This window comes from Oryx dammah, unplaced genomic scaffold (genome assembly GCF_014754425.2).
Source record: "Oryx dammah isolate SB20612 unplaced genomic scaffold, SCBI_Odam_1.1 HiC_scaffold_28, whole genome shotgun sequence".
Classification (NCBI taxonomy): domain Eukaryota; kingdom Metazoa; phylum Chordata; class Mammalia; order Artiodactyla; family Bovidae; genus Oryx; species Oryx dammah.
This window is the reverse complement of record NW_024070212.1, coordinates 107,688,384-107,705,914: the sequence shown is the minus strand read 5'-3', so window position 1 is coordinate 107,705,914 and position 17,531 is coordinate 107,688,384. Positions and strand designations below refer to the sequence as shown.

At 47.1% G+C, this 17,531-nt stretch overlaps 1 protein-coding gene and 1 long non-coding RNA gene across 3 annotated transcripts in view; one reads left to right on the top strand and one right to left on the bottom strand.

The window, feature by feature from the left end:
• Window positions 1-1,079: 1,079 nt before the first annotated feature.
• LOC120856423 lies at window positions 1,080-1,859 on the bottom strand. Its single transcript, XR_005719427.1, has 2 exons — window positions 1,792-1,859; window positions 1,080-1,473 (listed from the first exon to the last, which is right to left on the bottom strand). It is a non-coding gene; the product is annotated as an uncharacterized LOC120856423 (long non-coding RNA).
• A 173-nt stretch (window positions 1,860-2,032) lies between these two features.
• The window catches only part of LOC120856422 (protein argonaute-1), a 36,622-nt gene continuing 21,123 nt past the window's right edge, over window positions 2,033-17,531 (top strand). The window contains exons 1-11 of one of the 2 annotated variants that reach the window (XM_040231704.1): window positions 2,033-2,222; window positions 7,181-7,364; window positions 9,686-9,806; window positions 10,236-10,417; window positions 10,819-10,955; window positions 11,180-11,314; window positions 11,537-11,624; window positions 12,283-12,430; window positions 16,595-16,714; window positions 17,070-17,192; window positions 17,329-17,462. In XM_040231704.1, coding sequence (XP_040087638.1) covers window positions 2,198-2,222; window positions 7,181-7,364; window positions 9,686-9,806; window positions 10,236-10,417; window positions 10,819-10,955; window positions 11,180-11,314; window positions 11,537-11,624; window positions 12,283-12,430; window positions 16,595-16,714; window positions 17,070-17,192; window positions 17,329-17,462 — 1,397 coding nt within the window. In that variant the 5' untranslated portion in view covers window positions 2,033-2,197. Of the gene's footprint in view, window positions 2,223-7,180; window positions 7,365-9,685; window positions 9,807-10,235; window positions 10,418-10,818; window positions 10,956-11,179; window positions 11,315-11,536; window positions 11,625-12,282; window positions 12,431-16,594; window positions 16,715-17,069; window positions 17,202-17,328; window positions 17,463-17,531 lie in introns of both variants that reach the window. The other variant, XM_040231703.1, reaches the window with a different exon arrangement.

Below are 17,531 nucleotides of genomic sequence, written 5' to 3'. Positions count from 1 at the left end.
TGCTGGAAGTGGCTCCTCCGTCCATGGGATTTTCCAGGCAAGAGTACTGGAGTTGGGTGCCATCGCCTTCTCCTCTTGTAGAGCAGTAGTTCTCAAAGTGTGGTCCCCTAGGTCAGCAGCATCAGCTTCATCTGGAAACTTATTAAAAACATGTATTCTTTGGATCCCACTCACGAGCTACTCGGAGAAGGCAATGGCACCCCACTCCAGCACTCTTGCCTGGAAAATCCCATGGATGGAGGAGCCTGGTGGGCTGCAGTCCATGGGGTCGCTAAGAGTCGGACACGACTGAAGCGACTTAGTAGCAGCAACAGCAGCAGCAAGAGCTACTGAATCACAAATTCTGGAGGTGGTGCTTAGCAATCAGTGTTTAAACAAGCCCTCCAGGAGGTACCTGTTGTTGGAGAACCTCTCCTAGAGAAAAGCAAAAAGCATACTATGAAAAGTGTCAGAAATTAATCTTCCTAGTGGGTAGCGACTGGGTATGGCTTCTCTTCTTGAGTTCCTAGCATCTGGTGTAAAGTAGGCATCAAAAATACAGATGGATTAATATATATGAATGAATATATGGAAAAGTGATGTTTGAGCTGGGTCTCTTAGCACCTATCAGTTGGTGCAGACTGAATAGGAGAAATGTTCCTAGAAACTGAGACTAACAAGGAGGTGACTGTGATACTTTTGTCAAGATATGATAACGGTCTGCATCAGCACAGGGAGCCATCACAAGAATGTCAGGAGACCAGATGAGCAGGTAAACAGGTCAGGACTTTGTGAACTGCTGTATAGGGTTAGAAGCAAGGGAGAGAGAGAAACTGTCATTTCTGGGATGAAGGTGCCCTTTGTAGAGACAGGAGGTATAGGGCAAGCACTTTTGTGGGAGGAAAGATAAGAGTTTGGTTTTGAACTCTTTAAATTTGAAGTGCTGGTAGATCCAGGTGGAGCTGTCCAGCAGACACTTGGAAATATGAGTCTGAGACATGGTTGGAAACAGAGATTTGGAAGGATAGTTAAGCCATAAGAATGGATGAAACCTTGAAGCAAAAAAGTGGAGAGTAGAATGAGAAGACAGCTAGGTTTGAAACAAGGTGAACACTTTTTTAATGGATCAAAAACAAGAGGTGGGGGGGGGGGGGGCTCGTGAAGAAAACCGAAAAGGACTTAGGCAATAGGAGACCTCAGAAAATGCTGAAGCCAAATAAAAGACTCAAAAAGGAAGGAGAGGCACAGCGTCAGATGCTGCAGCGAAATAATTGAAAATTATCCTTTGAATTTTGACACAAAAAGTGTTTTAAGTGACGTGGTGAGGTCAGAAGTGGATTGACTGAATTCAAGCGTGGGCTGTAAGAAAGTGGAGACAGGTGCTTCCCAGCCTGTAGGCAGAGCTCAGTAGATGCACTTAAGTTGAGACGGTGACATCTTCCAGGGTAGGCAGGGTCTCTTTCATATCTCTGGTCTCAGCGCCCAGTACTCGGCCTGGAAGAGAGGGTGGCGTCAGTGAGTTCAGTGACTAGGGACGGAGAAAGGCTTCGCGGAGGCAGTCGCTTTGCAGCCGAGGCTTGAAGGATGAGGGTGATTGGGAGGAGAGGTGGGAGGCAGGGCCCCTGGGTGATGGGGCTCTCGGAGTGTGTGAGGGTGGCCTGGGAATGAGGTGGCAATGTGCGCGTGGCCCTGTGCGAATGGGGGGAGGTTGTGTGTAGGCTTGGAGGAACATGTTTGGGGAAAAGACAAGGCCGGAGGCTGCTGCGGGGTGGGGGTTGGGGGTGTGTTGTCCTCCCGCCCCGCCCCACTTACGCCACTGCGCGGTTCCGCGGCGCCTTTACCGGAGCCCTCCCGCCGGGCTGCATGGCGATGGGTGACCGCCAGGGGCCGCTGCCTCCGGTCCCCGGTGCCCCCGCCCCTCTCCATTGGCCTTTGTTGCCGTCGGAGCGCCCCGTTTGACTCGTTCCCGTCCGCCCCCTGGGCCTGGCGGTCGCGCCTGCGCACTGGCAGCTGGCCGGGCGCTCGCAGGGGGAGCTGCTGCAGGCTCCGCGGCGGCGGCGGCAACGGAGGCTGCGGGGGCGGCGGCGCGAGCGGCCGGGCTTCGGGGGGCAGCCGAGCCCGGCCCGGGAGCCCAGGCAGCAAACGTGCGGGGTACCTAGGCCCCTCACGCTGGACTCCACAGTCTCCGGGCCGCCTGATCTCCGCACGGGTATATGGGATGGAAGCGGGACCCTCGGGAGCAGGTAAGGGCCCCCAGGAGCGGGGACGGTGCATGCTCCAAGGACTAGGGGACTCTCGCGTGAAGAGCAGGGTTTCGGAGTGAGGAAGGGTTTCCTGAATGGGGAACGGGGCTCTTCTGAGATGGGGGGCCCAGTTTGAAGGGGGCTGTGTGCAGTTCCGGGGGAAACCTTGCGAAGGGAAGCTCTGAGACGGGGCCCATTTATCAAAGGAGCCTGTATGCACTCGTGGAGGTGGGAAGTGCTTTGGAAGAAGGGCCTGAACGCACAGGAGGACTCCTGGAGGTACCAGGAGGCCTAGGGAGAGGCCCGGCAGGTGGCAGGGGGCGGGCTCCAGGTGTCCAGGAGAGGGGGCTCGACACAAATGGGCCCAGAGCTGCCGCATGCCCTGGGCGGGGGCTCAGCCGGTATGGGTTGGGCTGGGTGGATGTCTTTTGGGAGAAGGCGCCAGAGCTGGGCTGTGAGCTCCGCCCCAGCCGGGCCTGACGCGGGGGCGAGGGTCAGGGGGCAGTGGGTGGGGATCCAGCCCTGGGATTCCCCCCCTTAAGTCTGGGAGCTGGAGTGGAGGCGCCGGAGCATGCGCGTAGGTGGCAGCTGGAAGGGGCTGCCCGATGTGGTGGGGGCGTGGCCGCCCGAACCCCCTTACCCCTAGTCCCGCCAGGTTGACTTGGTAAAAGGAGCGCGCTGATGGGGTGTAGTCTCTCTTAGGTTATGCTGGCAGGACACAAATGGAAATGAGTCCCTTTCGCATCTTGGGGGTCTTTCGCTTGGCTCTGAAACCTTCAGTCTCAATTTGCCATGACTAGGTTGAGGGAAATGGACAAGTTTCTTATTCTGCCACTAGGATGAGGAAAGACGGATGGGAGCAATGTTTTAGGTTAGGGACAGGTCCTACTTGAAGACAGGCCTTAGAGAATGTATTGGTTGCTGAGGGACCAAGGCCAGGACCTGGTTTCCGTAGAAGGGATTGTTTGCCTGGTTTGCATGTTTCTGGTTCAGTAGTGAGCAGAGTTGGGATCTTTTAATCCAAGGATAATGACCTCTCTATTGAATGTTTCCTGAGTTGACAGCCTAATCTTTCTATGCCTTAATGTTTTTATGGTTGCTGTCCCCTACTGGGTATCTTTTCTTTTTGCTCTCTCTACTCCCCAGAAATTGTCAGAGCCATGTTATTAGACCCAGCGTTGTCAGGCGAGCCTTTTGTCATATATAAGTTGTATGGGGTAGGGGGAAGTTTATAGCCTTCACCATAGTGTGTCCCAGGTGATAGTCTTAACTTCTCCTTATTCACCATCAGGAGAAAAGGAGATTAGAGGGGAAACTGAGGCAAGACTGTCCCAAGAAGGCCAGAGTCCCTGGATGGGGTGAGGATGGTGGCACCTCCTGTGTCCTAGGCGTCTTATCTTTTTGGTGGGAGGAGCAGTCTGGACCTGGGAATCTTTTAGATCTGTCTCGCTACTTCCGTTTGATCTGGAGGGGAGAATAGAATTTCCATTTGGGACATGAATTTTATTTCATTTGGGACATGAATTTCCTGTCTGGTTGAAGCAAGCATCTTTGTCTTTTATACCAGATCTTATACTGTTAAGGAAATAACTCCTGCCAGCTCATTCAAGTCATTCAGTCAGTGATCTTTAAGTACTTAGTGACTACTTTCACCGAGATGGAAACAACCTTGGAAAGGCTGTATAAGCCTTAAGGTGGAATGCAGGGGGCAGCTGACTTCAGAAAACTATTAATACTTCCTTTTTCCCTTAGGCCCCTCTCTCCCTTCCATGAACTCTCTTGGTTTTCTGGGCTGGAGACTACTTGCAACAACCCCTGGAACTAGAGTAGTAGAACACGGAAGTCCAGATGGATTGGTGGGAGCTGGCACCCATACCAGGCTGCTTATGGTTTTATTCTGATGAATTCCGAGTGGTCTCGAGAGTGATGAAAAAATTGACTTTTTGTTTTTGGTTGTTGTTACAATAAATAAGCTTCTAGGGAAGGAACTAGAGCCTGGTATCTGGAGTTGGCTGTAGCCTAATGGGGCAGCCTTTACCTCATCAGAGGGTGTGATTGAAATTCATTCTGGAAGCTGTGAGTAGAGGGATCCCATAACTGCCTCCTTCCTAGGCTAGGACTGTTTTCTTGAAGGTTGGAGGACACAGTACACAAAGCAGCATGTTGTCTCTGGCTTAACTGGGCTCAAGGCCAGATGTGCCGTCTGTGCTTAGGTGTGTTTCAAGCACATATACTGGACTGGGAGCTCCTAGAGGGTGGAGTTGGTGTCTGATTTATCTGTGGAACCAACGGCTAGGCCTTGACACAAGTACATCTTTGTTTTTTCAACTGAGTCACATTCCATTGTGAACATAAATGGTTAAGTACATTGTATGGATATCTAATAATCTGTGTGTACTTCGTGTGTGGATAAATTCTTTTTGGAGAGATTGGGCTCTTCTTCTTTGCTTGCTTATTGGACAGCTAACCTAGCCTTGAGTTTGTCTTTTGAATGGGCAGTCTAGCTTATTGGTAGGTATGTGGGCCTCAGAACTGCAGGGAAGGGGTCCCTGAGCCAGGCCTTTAGGCTGTTACTTTTCCTTCCCAGGGCTGGCTGGGGATGGGGGAGGGGGAGTGTCCTTTTCAGAGCCCCTCCCTCCTTGCTTTTGTCTGCAGAGGACGGCCCCGCCCCCTTCCCTCAAGGCCCAAGCTTTGTCCTCTGTGCTGGGGCCCTCATCTGCATCACAAAGTGGCCGTCTGTCCCTGTCTGGGTCTGAAGGGGAGTGTCTCCCTTTCTCAGACTAAAAGCTGGGGGCAGGGTGGGGTTGGGGGAACTTTGTACTGCCGTAAGACTTGCAGGACGATGGGGTGGGAGAGAGGTTCTCTTTTCCTCCTGCCTTCCCTAGTTTGGGTATGAAGGGGAGGGTGGGGGCCTCCCTGTTTTCCCAGAGCCTCCTAGGAATGGAGGGTGCCTAAGGCTAAGCCTGGTGTGTAGTCCTATTTCTGAGCAAGAGAAGACTCTGAGGCTAGAGTGTCAGTCCCATCCCCCATCATTTCTACCCAGCCCCTAGCTCTAGGGGATGTCTTTCTCCCAAGACACCAAACAATTATTCAGCCTGGGAGGCTGAGGAGGTGAATGGAATGTAAGAACGTGGGGAGGGGAAGGGTATCTCTTACCAGCTACTTCCTCTAGGGTCTTGTTTGAGCTGGATTTATAATTGTTTCTGAGCAGTTTGCAGGTGTGTGTGCGTGCGTGTGTGCTTGTGCTTGTGTGTTCTTTGTGGTATGTCTACGGTTCTGTTTGTTAATTCGTTTCTTCTCTGTGTGTTGAACACCTCCTGTATGGCCAACACTGGAGATTCAGCAGTGACCAAGGCAGATACATACAGTCTTTGTATCTTTGAAGAACTCACAGTCTAGGTTGGTGAGGGCTATGTATACGAAGGTAAACTGTCCAGTTCTAAGTATGTGTTTGGATGTGTATGTCTGACTATGGCTTGTATATAATTTCTGTCCAGCTCTTTCTACAGTAGGTGGCCAGGTGCTAGTAGTTAAGCTTTTACTCCCCCAGGTAGCCGAGTTCTGAAGGCCTTTTCTCCTCAGGCTGGGCCTCCATTTCCCTGTTTCCCTGTAGGGTAGGCTTGACAGGTGGTTAGAAGGAGACATAGCAGTTAGCTCTGGGAAGCATGCCCCTCCCTTGAAGGGTTCTGACCTCTTCCTGACCCCCCCAGCTGAGGATATGCCCCATCCCCCAAGCCTGGCCAACTGTGAAAGCAGATCTCTGATAATGGGAGGTTCTCGGCTGTTTTATCCCTCTCTCCTCCCAACTGGGCTGGTCCTCTGTTGGCCAGGACAATAGTAGATTTGGACAAAGGGTTCTCTTAGGCAGTTTTCCTTTTGTCTTCCCTTTCCCCTCAAGCTAGAAAATAAAACCAGGGGCAGCAATCAGGCTGCTGGCATTAGAGGAGAAAGTAGTGGGAGTTGGCCCAGCCCTAGCCCTTTCTCAGGGGCCTCCGGTGTCTTAAAATTGATCCCTACTGCAACTGTTGGGGCCCTCTGTGTGGAAGATGTGGGCCTGGAGAGAATCTTGTATTCTTCCCAGAGCCAGTAATCTCATCTTCTCTAGCATGATAATTGCTGCCCCTCCTTCCTAAATCCTCTACTCTAGCCTGCTCTTGCCTTAGTCACCTATGTTTAGCCTACCTTCATTCCCTAGATTTTTCTTCTTTTGAAATTTTGCTTCATTCTCTCCCCACTTGCAGGAAGTACCTGCCTAGGCTGTCAGCTCTAACCTGTCTTGCCCCAGCCCCTATTCCAGCCTTTCCTCCTTCCCAATTCAAGCATTTTTCTGCTGTGACCTCCAGTTCTAGCCTCTTTAGCAGCTCCCTGTTTCAGCCTTTCTCCTTTCCTTGGTCTCCAGAATCTGTCCTGTTAACCTCTTCTCCTTTTCCAACCTCAGCCATTCTGTTGGCTTAATCTTTTCCCAGACATTGGCCTTCTTCCTTGCTTGTTGCCCTGGCACTTGGCCTTCTTTAGGTCTTCCTCCTGCCTGCAGTTGGAGGAGCTTTAAGGTGATGCTTTTTTGTGTGTTCAGGATGGTGATGAGTGAAGTGAGCATCTAGCTGACAGATAATAAGGTCTGCTGGATACCTGGTGGAGGCAGATGTCTCAATCTAGTAGAGGAAAGAAAGAGCCAAATTTAGTCCCTTTATTTAACCTGTAATAGGAAGTTATTATGTACTCACTTGATGAATTTAAGATAGATAACAAGGGTAATTTTCCTAACTGGAAAAAAGTAAAAAAAAAAAAAAAAATGGCCTGGGTTTCAACCAGTGGAAGTCCTCATTTAGGTTGGGTAGACAGGAAAGAGGCTTCCCCTACACTCTGCTGTTCTCATTCTAGGAGGCCTTGTGCTTTCTCTGATCAGAGTGGTAAGGAGATTGCCAGACTTTACCCTCACCAGGCTCTCTGTCTTGTAGCTGCAGGCGCCTACCTGCCCCCCCTGCAGCAGGTGTTCCAGGCACCCCGCCGGCCTGGCATTGGCACTGTGGGGAAGCCAATCAAGCTCCTGGCCAATTACTTTGAAGTGGACATCCCTAAGATTGACGTCTATCACTACGAAGTGGATATCAAGCCAGATAAGTGTCCTCGCAGAGTCAACCGGTAAGTGGTGCACATTTAAGTCATTAAGTCAGGTAGTCCTTATTTTCCTAAGTCTTACAGCCTTAAAAGAATCCAGAGAGGTAAAAGAAGAACTCGTTGAAGGTGATAATCACCAAATTCAAGAACATTTTTGAGGAAGAGATTCTAACTTAAGGTAAATGTTGAAATAGATCACTGGATTTGGCCATATGGAGACTATTGATACCTTTTGCTACAGCTGTTCCAGTGGAGGAGTTGGGCTAGTAATCTAAGAGTAAGTTAAGGAATAGGGGCTTCCCTGGTGGCTCAGCTGGTAACAGTGAGTTAAGAAATGAGTGGAAGGTGATGTGGTAGGGATAGTGAGAGCAGATAGCTTTTTGCTAGATAAGTTGATAGTGAAGCATGGGAGAGAAGGGATTTGTTGGCTTGAGAAGATTCTAGGGCTCAAGCCTGCTGCATTTCATTATTTGTTGAAATGAATAAATGAAAATTTTTTACGAATGAGACATGGATATGTTTATAAACCAAGAAGGAGCTAGTGTAGGAGAAGTTAAAGGTACAGGAGAGGGAGGAAAGGAATGAGTGGGATGTCCTGGCTAAGGCAGGAAGACATACAGGATACACAGTTTGAGGAATTAGCCTTAGAAGAAGTAATAGTTCTTAAATTAATTTATTTTGTTATTATTTGAAAACTATTCATGCACAATATAAAAAAAGTTTTTACTATTACAGAAAGAGTAACAGTGAAAAATGTCTCCTATTACCCTGACCTCCAGTCCCCTAGTCCCTTTCCCCAGATGCATTCATTATTACCCTTCAGTACACTTCCAGATATTCTTCTATACATATACAAGCATATTTGTATACAAACATTTTAAAACACACGGAATATAGAATCTTATACATCTTGCTCTGCACCTTGCTTTTTCCACTGAGCAACATATTTTGGAAAGTGATACATATCAGTATCTACAGGTTCCTCATTCTGTATTATAAGATATTTAATAATAAATCTATTTAGGAGCATTTAGGTCAAATCTAAACTTTTGCTACAAAAATGAAACTGTGTAGAATATTAATAGAGATACATTTTTGCTCTCAAGTATGAATGTATCTGTAGGATAAAGTCCTAAGACTAGAATTGCTGGCATAGTACATTTACAATTTTTGAGGTAGTGCCAGTTGGTTTGTTTTTTTTAAGGTGAGTTGTACCAATTTATACCCCCATTAGTAAGGTGTCCCCCCATATCTGCACCAATTCAGTATATTGGATTTTTTAATCATTGGCATTCTGGTAAGTAGAGAATTATATCTTAGTCTGATTTTAAATTGTATTTCTCTAATGAGTGATGTTGAACATATTTTCAGATACTTAAAAATTTATACATAGAAGGGATATTTCAAGTGTGAGAGGAAAGAAAAAGGAAAGGCTTGTGTATATAAATGTGTTTGTTTATATGTCTGGAAACTTGAGGGTGGCCTTGCCTTCTACTCTGTACTCTTTTCAAAATTATTAAAGATGCTTTTTGATCTGAGGTAGGAATGGGTTCTGTTGTTATGGGGGTAGTGGAGAAGGTTTGACACAACCTACGAGGATGGAAATGATCAGAGTTAGGAAAAAGATTGCTGGGCGGCACTGAGGCCTAATTGACATTGAAAGCATGTGTTTACAGTTGGCTTCCAATGTATATTCTCAATCTCTTTATCCAGTAGTATTCAAGATGTTTGATTTTGAAAGTGAAGGGGTCAGATGGGTTGGGATTTTGAAGGATAGATGGATACTCTGGAGTCTAAATAGCAGAAGACAGGAAGTGAAATCAAGAAAGAGATAATAATGGAGAGAAAACAGGATGGTAGAACTAAAGGCTTCAGAGAGAGATGGAAGAGATGAGGTTCTTCTTCCACACTTTATTCCTATTCCAATTCAGGCTTCTTCTTCTACCTTTTTTGATTATCATCTTGGGGATTGGAGCAGCCTGGATTTTTGTTCCTGATTCTGGATAGACCCTGAGATTAAGCTCTTCTCCCCTCAGCTTCCTCTTCTGTTCAGAAGGCACTCACAGTCACCCTTTTGGGTCCTTTGGAGCCTTGGTGACCACCTGACAGCACATTAGAGATGTAGAGTATCAGACTTAGCTCTAAATCTGCTGAATCAGAATCTGCATTTTATATCTCCAGGTGATTTATATGAAGCTTGAGAAGCACTGTTATAGCGATTAGTAGCTGGTAGGACAGAGTTAGTAGCTGGTAGGTAGATGGGACATTGCCTGGACTTAAAATTAGTTCCAGAAGTTTGAAATAGTAGTCTTTCAGCTTCCTCTGGCCTTTCCCATTCTCCACAGGGAAGTGGTGGAATACATGGTCCAGCATTTCAAGCCTCAGATATTTGGTGACCGCAAGCCCGTGTATGATGGAAAGAAGAACATTTACACTGTCACAGCACTGCCCATTGGCAATGAACGGGTACGGTTGGGAGTCATGCTGGACCTGTGTCAAGGGTCTGGGGAGGGACAGAGCTCAAGTAAGCCTATTTGGAGTCCGGTGTCTGGACATCCCTTTCATTGTGCTGAGAAAGTATGTTTTAGGTTGAGGGATGGGTAGGTGCTTATGTTTATTTAGCCTACTGTATGTCTGTGTCCCAAACAGACTGAGATTAGACTTAAAATAGACCTGAAGGACTTCCTACTAAGTGTGCTTGAGAGGGGCAGAGAGATGCACTGAGCCAAGGTGGCTGGAGACTTAGGGGCTGGATTTACTCAGAAGTCTTCATTGTGAGTCCTTATCAGCCTAAGAAGCTGATTCTTGGCAAATCTTAGAGGTTAGGGACAGGGCAAGGAACATTGAATTGTGGGAAAGCATTGGAAATCTCTCACTCCTTTCTCTTTCCTGAAGGTTGACTTTGAGGTGACAATCCCTGGGGAAGGGAAGGATCGAATCTTCAAGGTCTCCATCAAGTGGCTGGCCATTGTGAGCTGGCGCATGCTGCATGAAGCCTTGGTCAGTGGCCAGATCCCTGTTCCCCTGGAGTCTGTGCAAGCCCTGGATGTAGCCATGAGGCACCTGGCATCCATGAGGTACTTGGTGTAGTTAATTTCTGGGCTACTAGTGGTGGCAGAAGTGTATGGGAGGAGGAGGGAAATGAGCATATATTTTAAGGTCCCGCAGTATGCCTTTCAAATAAATAATTCTTTGAAACCCTACCGTATGCCAGGCAAGTGTGCATATACAATGAGGTGGTACAAAGCTTTGGCCCTGTCCCTTTTAGTTATTTTTGGACCTTACCCCATCTGTCTCTGCAGGGCAGAAAAAGGGTAGAGTCTTGTACAAGGTCAGTCACACAACTAGTAAAAGATGAGAGAGCTGGAATTAAAGCCCTGGTGTCCTGCCTTCCAGGCCAGGGCTCCTCCGTGCCCAGGATGCCTCACAGGGTGGGGGCCTGTGCCCGAGGGACCAGTTCTCTGCCTGTCCCTGCCAGGTACACCCCTGTGGGCCGCTCCTTCTTCTCACCGCCTGAGGGCTACTACCACCCGCTGGGGGGTGGGCGCGAGGTCTGGTTCGGCTTTCACCAGTCTGTGCGCCCTGCCATGTGGAAGATGATGCTCAACATTGATGGTGAGTGGGGAGAGCTATGGAGCCAGGGGCACCCTGAGTCCAGTGACCACACTCCCAGCCTCATCCCTCCCAGCTCTGTAACCACACTCCTAGTCTAATCCCTGCAGCCCTGGGAGCCCTCCCCCATCCCTATACCCTATGAGGAAGAGGGTGTAAAGAGCAGTGCCTCCCTTTATTCTGGAAGACAGAATCTGAGTTGAGCTGTACCTACCCTGTCCCCACAGTCTCAGCCACTGCCTTCTACAAGGCACAGCCAGTGATTGAATTCATGTGTGAGGTGCTCGACATCAGGAACATAGACGAGCAGCCCAAAGCCCTCACGGACTCTCAGCGTGTGCGCTTCACCAAGGAGATCAAGGGTGAGGACCCAGCCAGGTGGGGAGGGGAATCAGTGCTCCTTTCTCGAGTGCGCTTCACCAAGGAGATCAAGGGTGAGGACCCAGCCAGGTGGGGAGGGGAATCAGTGCTCCTTGCTCTTTAGTTCTAAAAGGAAATCCCCTTGGGATGTATTCAGGCGAGAGGCCAAGCCTGGGCACATGAGCAACCTTTTCCAACTCTGACAAGCAGTGTGTGTGTCCCAGGCCTGAAGGTGGAAGTGACCCACTGCGGACAAATGAAGAGGAAATACCGCGTGTGTAATGTTACCCGCCGCCCTGCCAGCCATCAGACGTAAGTTGACGGGGCTGCTAAGCCATACCGCTGGTGGAAGAGGGCCACCAGGAAGATTTTTCAACAGACTCTGTTCACACTCCATCCCCCACCTGGCCCTGAGGATGAGCTCTGTTTGAAGATAAACTGTAGGAGTTTGGCATCCCTCCCCTCCCATTCCCAGATCCACTGATAGAGACTGTCCCTCCCAGTTTTACCTTCCTGGTCTCTGCCTTTCCTTCTTGGACTTTTGCTGTAGAGCAAGTGTCTCCCTGACTTCTTTCTCAGTTCTATAAATGTTAGAATCTCTCTGAACTTACTCCTGAAAAAGAAAGCTGAGATCCTGGGTGAGACCTTGGGGAAAGTTGTCACTGATTTCATCTAAAATCTTCCACTTCAGACTGTGCTGGACCATGAGTGACTACTGTGTATCGGACTTCATGCTCAACATTAGAAATACAGATTAATCAGATATGATCTGACCGTTGTATAACTTGTTTTTCGAATCTTTGGCTTCACTCTTGGAGCCCTGTGTTGCCTCTGCTTTCCCGTGAGTGGCAAGAGTGTTCACAGAGGCTGGAAAGGAATGAAGTCAAGTCTGGCCCTGTGCGTGGTTATAGGTCTAGAAAGGTGTTATTGAATGCTGGACTATGACACCTCTTTCCCTTCCCCCAAACAGGTTTCCTCTGCAGCTAGAGAGTGGACAGACTGTGGAGTGCACAGTGGCCCAGTATTTCAAGCAGAAATATAACCTGCAGCTCAAGTATCCCCACCTGCCTTGCCTGCAAGTTGGCCAGGAACAAAAGCATACCTACCTGCCCCTAGAGGTGAGGCTGCCAAGTAATGGCCGGGCTGGGAAACAAGCATTGTACCTGCATACAGATTGTCAGAGGTCTGTTCTTCCATTTATAATCTCATCATTTTAAGGCTTGGAAAAGTGATATTCTGAGAGGTCATTCTGTGAAACGCAGTCATCATTCTTAATTGCTGAGTTCTTTACTTATCCTCCATCCTGCTCTCATGGTTTTTCAGGACTTCCAGGCAGAGATGAAGCTATATGTATTTACTGTTTAATAAGTAATTAGTTCATTCAGGACAGAGATTTCAGATACCTGCACACGTGTCCTTTATTTATTTTTTCATTTCTGTATGGCTTTATTTATAGTTGACATACAATAAACTGCATGTTTTAAGTGTACCATTTGATGCGTTTTAACATCACTACAATAAAGATAATGAACACTCTAAGATACACTCATGTCCTCTTAATTTCTCTTTCCCTATCTGGAGCTGGGAATCCTAAATAACCTAAAGATACAAATGTACTTTATTTTACAGATACTGGAGGTGAATGTTACCTGTAATGGAAATCCTGTTTCCCCAGTCATCAGTGTGTTCCCTTTGAAAAAGTTTTAACCAAGATTTGTCATATTTTTATGCTTCAGCCAACCTTTGAAATTCTGCAATTAAAGAAAGAATAGTAATGCTCTAAGTCATAGAATGCAAATGAAGAACCACTAGTCTGTATTTGGTTTGTTATACACTAGCCATAATGTTTTGGAGAAGGCAGTGGCATCCCACTCCAGTACTCTTGCCTGGAAAATCCCATGGACAGAGGAGCCTGGTGGGCTGCAGTCCATAGGATCGCGAAGAGTCAGACACGACCGAGTGACTTCCCTTTCACTTTTCACTTTCCACTTTCATGTATTGGAGAGGGAAATGGCAACCCACTCCAGTGTTCTTGCCTGGAGAATCCCAGAGATGGGGAGCCTGGTGGGCTCCTGTCTGTGGGGTTGCACAGAGTTGGACACGACTGAAGCGACTTAGCAGCAGCAGCAGCCATAATGTTTAGGTGTTCCCTGTTGGCGGCCAGAATGTCTACTGAGAACCTACCTCTGACTGCCTCATTGTCTAGTCCAGTGCCTCTCAGAGTGTGGTCAGCAGACCAAGAGCATAGTTATTACCTGAGAGCTTGTTTGAAATGCGGAATCTCAGGTTCTACCTAGGCTTGCTTTATCAGTATCTCTTTTTACAGAATCCAAAGATTCTGTCAAATATGAATGTTTATGTTGACGAAGCACTAGCCTAGAGTACTGTCTAGAAGTACTAGCCTAGAGTACTCTTCTAGCAGTGGGGGTCAGATATCTGGGACCTAAGCCTTCTGTGAGCTTTTGGGATTTCAGAACTAACCAGAGGAAGTTAGGCTGAAGGGAGACAGAAGAGATCCCCAGACCCAAGAACTCTGACATAGTTAATAGCTGCTGATGCATAGAAAATGAGATGAGGACAGCATATTCTCTGAGATGTAAGCAGAAGTCTTTAGGGGCAGTTTCAGCTAAGTAGATAGGCTTTAGGTAATAGCTATTGCAAGCTAAATCTGTTATCAAATTGACACGATTTCTGTTTAAACAATAGTTTCCATGGTGAATACCTTATAAAATGACATATTTTGATTTTTACTGTTGCTTGTTTATTTAACAAATACTTATTGAGCTCCTGTTAAAGTCATATACTCCGAGGTGCCAGGAAGGCAACAAGAGAAGCAGGGTCCTTGCTGTCATGGAGCTTCAAATCTAGAAGGGGAAAATAGACAAATAAGATAGTTTCAGATGGTGGTAAGTACCATAAGGTTAAGGTGAGGTGAGGTGAAGTCGCTCAGTCGTGTTTGACTCTTTGCGACCCCGTGGGCTGTAGCCTACCAGGCTCCTCCGTCCATGGGATTCTCCAGGTAAGAATACTGGGGACAGTCAAAGTGGAGGGGGTTGGAGATTCACTTTAGTTTCTGTGGTCAGGGAAGGCTTCTTTTAGGAGACATTTGAGCTGAATCCCAAATTATGAGATAGAACCAATCTTTTAACAACCTGAGGCATGAGTTTAATAGCAAGTACGTAATCAGTAGAGAGCTTGGATATTCTTGAGAGAGATAGAAGGACATAGTGACTGGCATGTAGTTTATAAGGAGAAAAGTAGGAGATGATTTTGGAGAGAGGTACAGGGTCAAATCATACAGGCTGTTGTAGGTGATATATTTTTTTCAGAATAGCTTTATTGAGACATAATTTGCATCCCATAAAGTTTGCCCTCTTAAAATGTACACTTCAGTGGTTTTTAGTGTATTTACAGAGTTGCATAATCATTACCATTGTGTGATTCTAAAGCATTTTCATCATCCATCCCCCAAAGAAAGACCAGACCCATTAATAGTCACTTACCATTCCTTCTGTCCTCCACACTAGCCCCTACTAATCTCTAATCTGCTTCTGTCTCTATGGATTTGTCTATCCTGGACATTTCATATAAATGAAATTATGTAATACATGGCCTTTTTAAACTGGCCAGTTTCACTTAGCATAATGTCTTCAAGGTTCATCTACGTTGTAGACTATGTCAGAACTCCCTTTTTAAGGTTGAATAATATTTCTGTGTATGTATATAACACATTTATTGATGGGTACTTGGGTTGCTTTCACCTTCTGGCTATTATGAATAATGCTGCTGTGAAGATAGATGTACAAATATTTGTTCTAGTCCCTGCTTTCGTTTCTTTTGAGTACATACCCAGAAGTGGAATTACTGGATCATATGGTAATTCTGTGTTTAATTTTTTGAGGACTCACCATACTGTTTTCCACACAGGTGTACCATTTTACATTCCTACCAGCAATGCACAAGGGATCCAGTTTCTCCGCATCTCTGCTTTTTTTTTTCCTAGTGTTGATTCTGTAATTGAAATTATCTGCACCTTGAAATTGCCTTCAAGAGAGCAACCTTACAAATTTTAACAATTCTGGGTTTTCATTAAGTAAATTGACTAATGTGTATTCTTTGAAATACAGAGTTTAAGGGTAGGTGACCTTGTCCTGGTTTTCCCCTGCCATTGTTCACCATGAACTCTGGAAATTAAGCAGAGAATCAGTACTTAGAGTGTTGGCCCTATGGGAGCAAGTTTTACATTTCATTTCATCTCAGTCCTCACAACAGCTTTAAGAGACAGCTAGTGTTTTTTCCTGTGACTAAAATTAAAGAAGCAGAGTCTTAGAGTGGTTAAGAGTCCTGCCCAAGGTAACGTCATCTAGAATTGGCAAAGCTGGACTTCAAACTCAAGTCTTCCATACTTGTTGTTTCTCTCTCCTCTGCCAAAAGGCTTCCTGTTCACGGGTTCCTGAATGTCGTGTATGTTCAGGAAGCCTTAGAATGGAAATCTTACATGTCACTAGAAAGTCTTTCCTGGTCTCCATTGTGTTCTCTTAGGCCCAGTACAGAGGAACCATGTGGTGAGATGTTCCTCATACCAGCAGAGGACACCGTCAGTCAACAGAGACAGTGATTTCTATAGTCCAAGGGCTCAGCGATCACCTGTGTACTGGGGATTAAGAACTAACCAGGTCTAGTTCTCCTGGTGTGTTGCAGGATGGAACAACCTGCTGCCTGCTACCATTGGACAGCTGCCTACTAAGAATCCAGTTTGTGTATATTGAGTTTTCTTAGTATTCAGAAAAGTTCTAGGTCAGGTCCTTTGGTAAATAATAATTTATGCTACACCTTACTAAGTGTTTGGGGATGGTAACTCACTCCAGTATTCTTGCCTGGAGAATCCCATGGACAGAAGAACCTGGCAGGCTATAGTCCGTGGGGTTGCAAAAGTCGTACATGACTTGGTGACTAAACCACTACCACTGAGTGTTTACTATGTTCAGAACTGTACTAGATTCTTTAAGCGTTTTATTTAGTCTCCAAACAATTGTTACTGTTCTCTGTATTAAACATATGAGTCCTGAACCCACATCTGGCTCTGGATCCTAAGCCCTTAATCACAAAGTGGCTCTATAGACTTTTGTATTGCACATGAATGTTTTCTAACTGACCTGTCTGTGAACAAGAGATTTTGTAGTTCATTTCTCAGGACTGGCAGCCAGGGCCTTTCTGTGGGGCTCTGGGTACAGGGTAGACTCTACTCAAGCCAGCGCTACCTGTTCTTCTCGTTTCCTTAGGTCTGTAACATTGTGGCTGGGCAGCGCTGCATTAAGAAGCTGACTGACAACCAGACTTCAACCATGATAAAGGCTACAGCTAGATCGGCCCCAGACAGACAAGAGGAGATTAGCCGCCTGGTCAGTGAGGATGCAGAGAAACGTATGCTTGGTGCTCAGTCATGGAAGTCCCTGGTAGCAAGTAGATGCTTCTCTGCCTTGGCAGGACTCTTAGGAAAACAAGTCTGGATTGGTTACCTGGGACTGCTCTTCCTTCTTGACCCTATAGCTGCTTTGCTTCCTATCTCTTTTTTTCTTCTGTATTACTTCCCTATGTCATCTGCTCCCACTTACCTCATCTTCCACTTTCTCCCCCTTTCTAGGGGTATTCCTTACCAGCCTCAGCTGCTCTTCAGGGCTTTCTGCTTGGGACCCGGAGGGTGAGCAGTATTGCCAAGCTACTGCTCTCCTGAGATCCCCTTCTTTTGTCTTGCAGATGAAGAATGCCAGCTACAACCTGGATCCGTACATCCAAGAATTTGGGATCAAGGTGAAGGACGACATGACGGAGGTGACGGGACGAGTGCTGCCGGCGCCCATCTTGCAGTATGGCGGCCGGGTGAGCAGGGTCAGGGCCAGACAACGTCTCTGGGGCTTATGGGGGGAGGTTGGGTTGTTATAGCCAGTGGCTTTTGCTCCCCTACCCACCTGGCTCTACTGAAGCTCACCTGGGCACCCCCTCTGCCTATCCCCAGAACCGGGCCATTGCCACGCCCAATCAGGGTGTCTGGGACATGCGGGGGAAACAGTTCTACAATGGCATTGAGATCAAAGTCTGGGCCATCGCCTGCTTCGCACCCCAAAAACAGTGTCGAGAAGAAGTACTCAAGTAAGGAGGTTGAGTGTTTGGGTGGAAAAGTGGGAAGGACCCTAGAGTTGCCTAAATTCCTTTACTCCC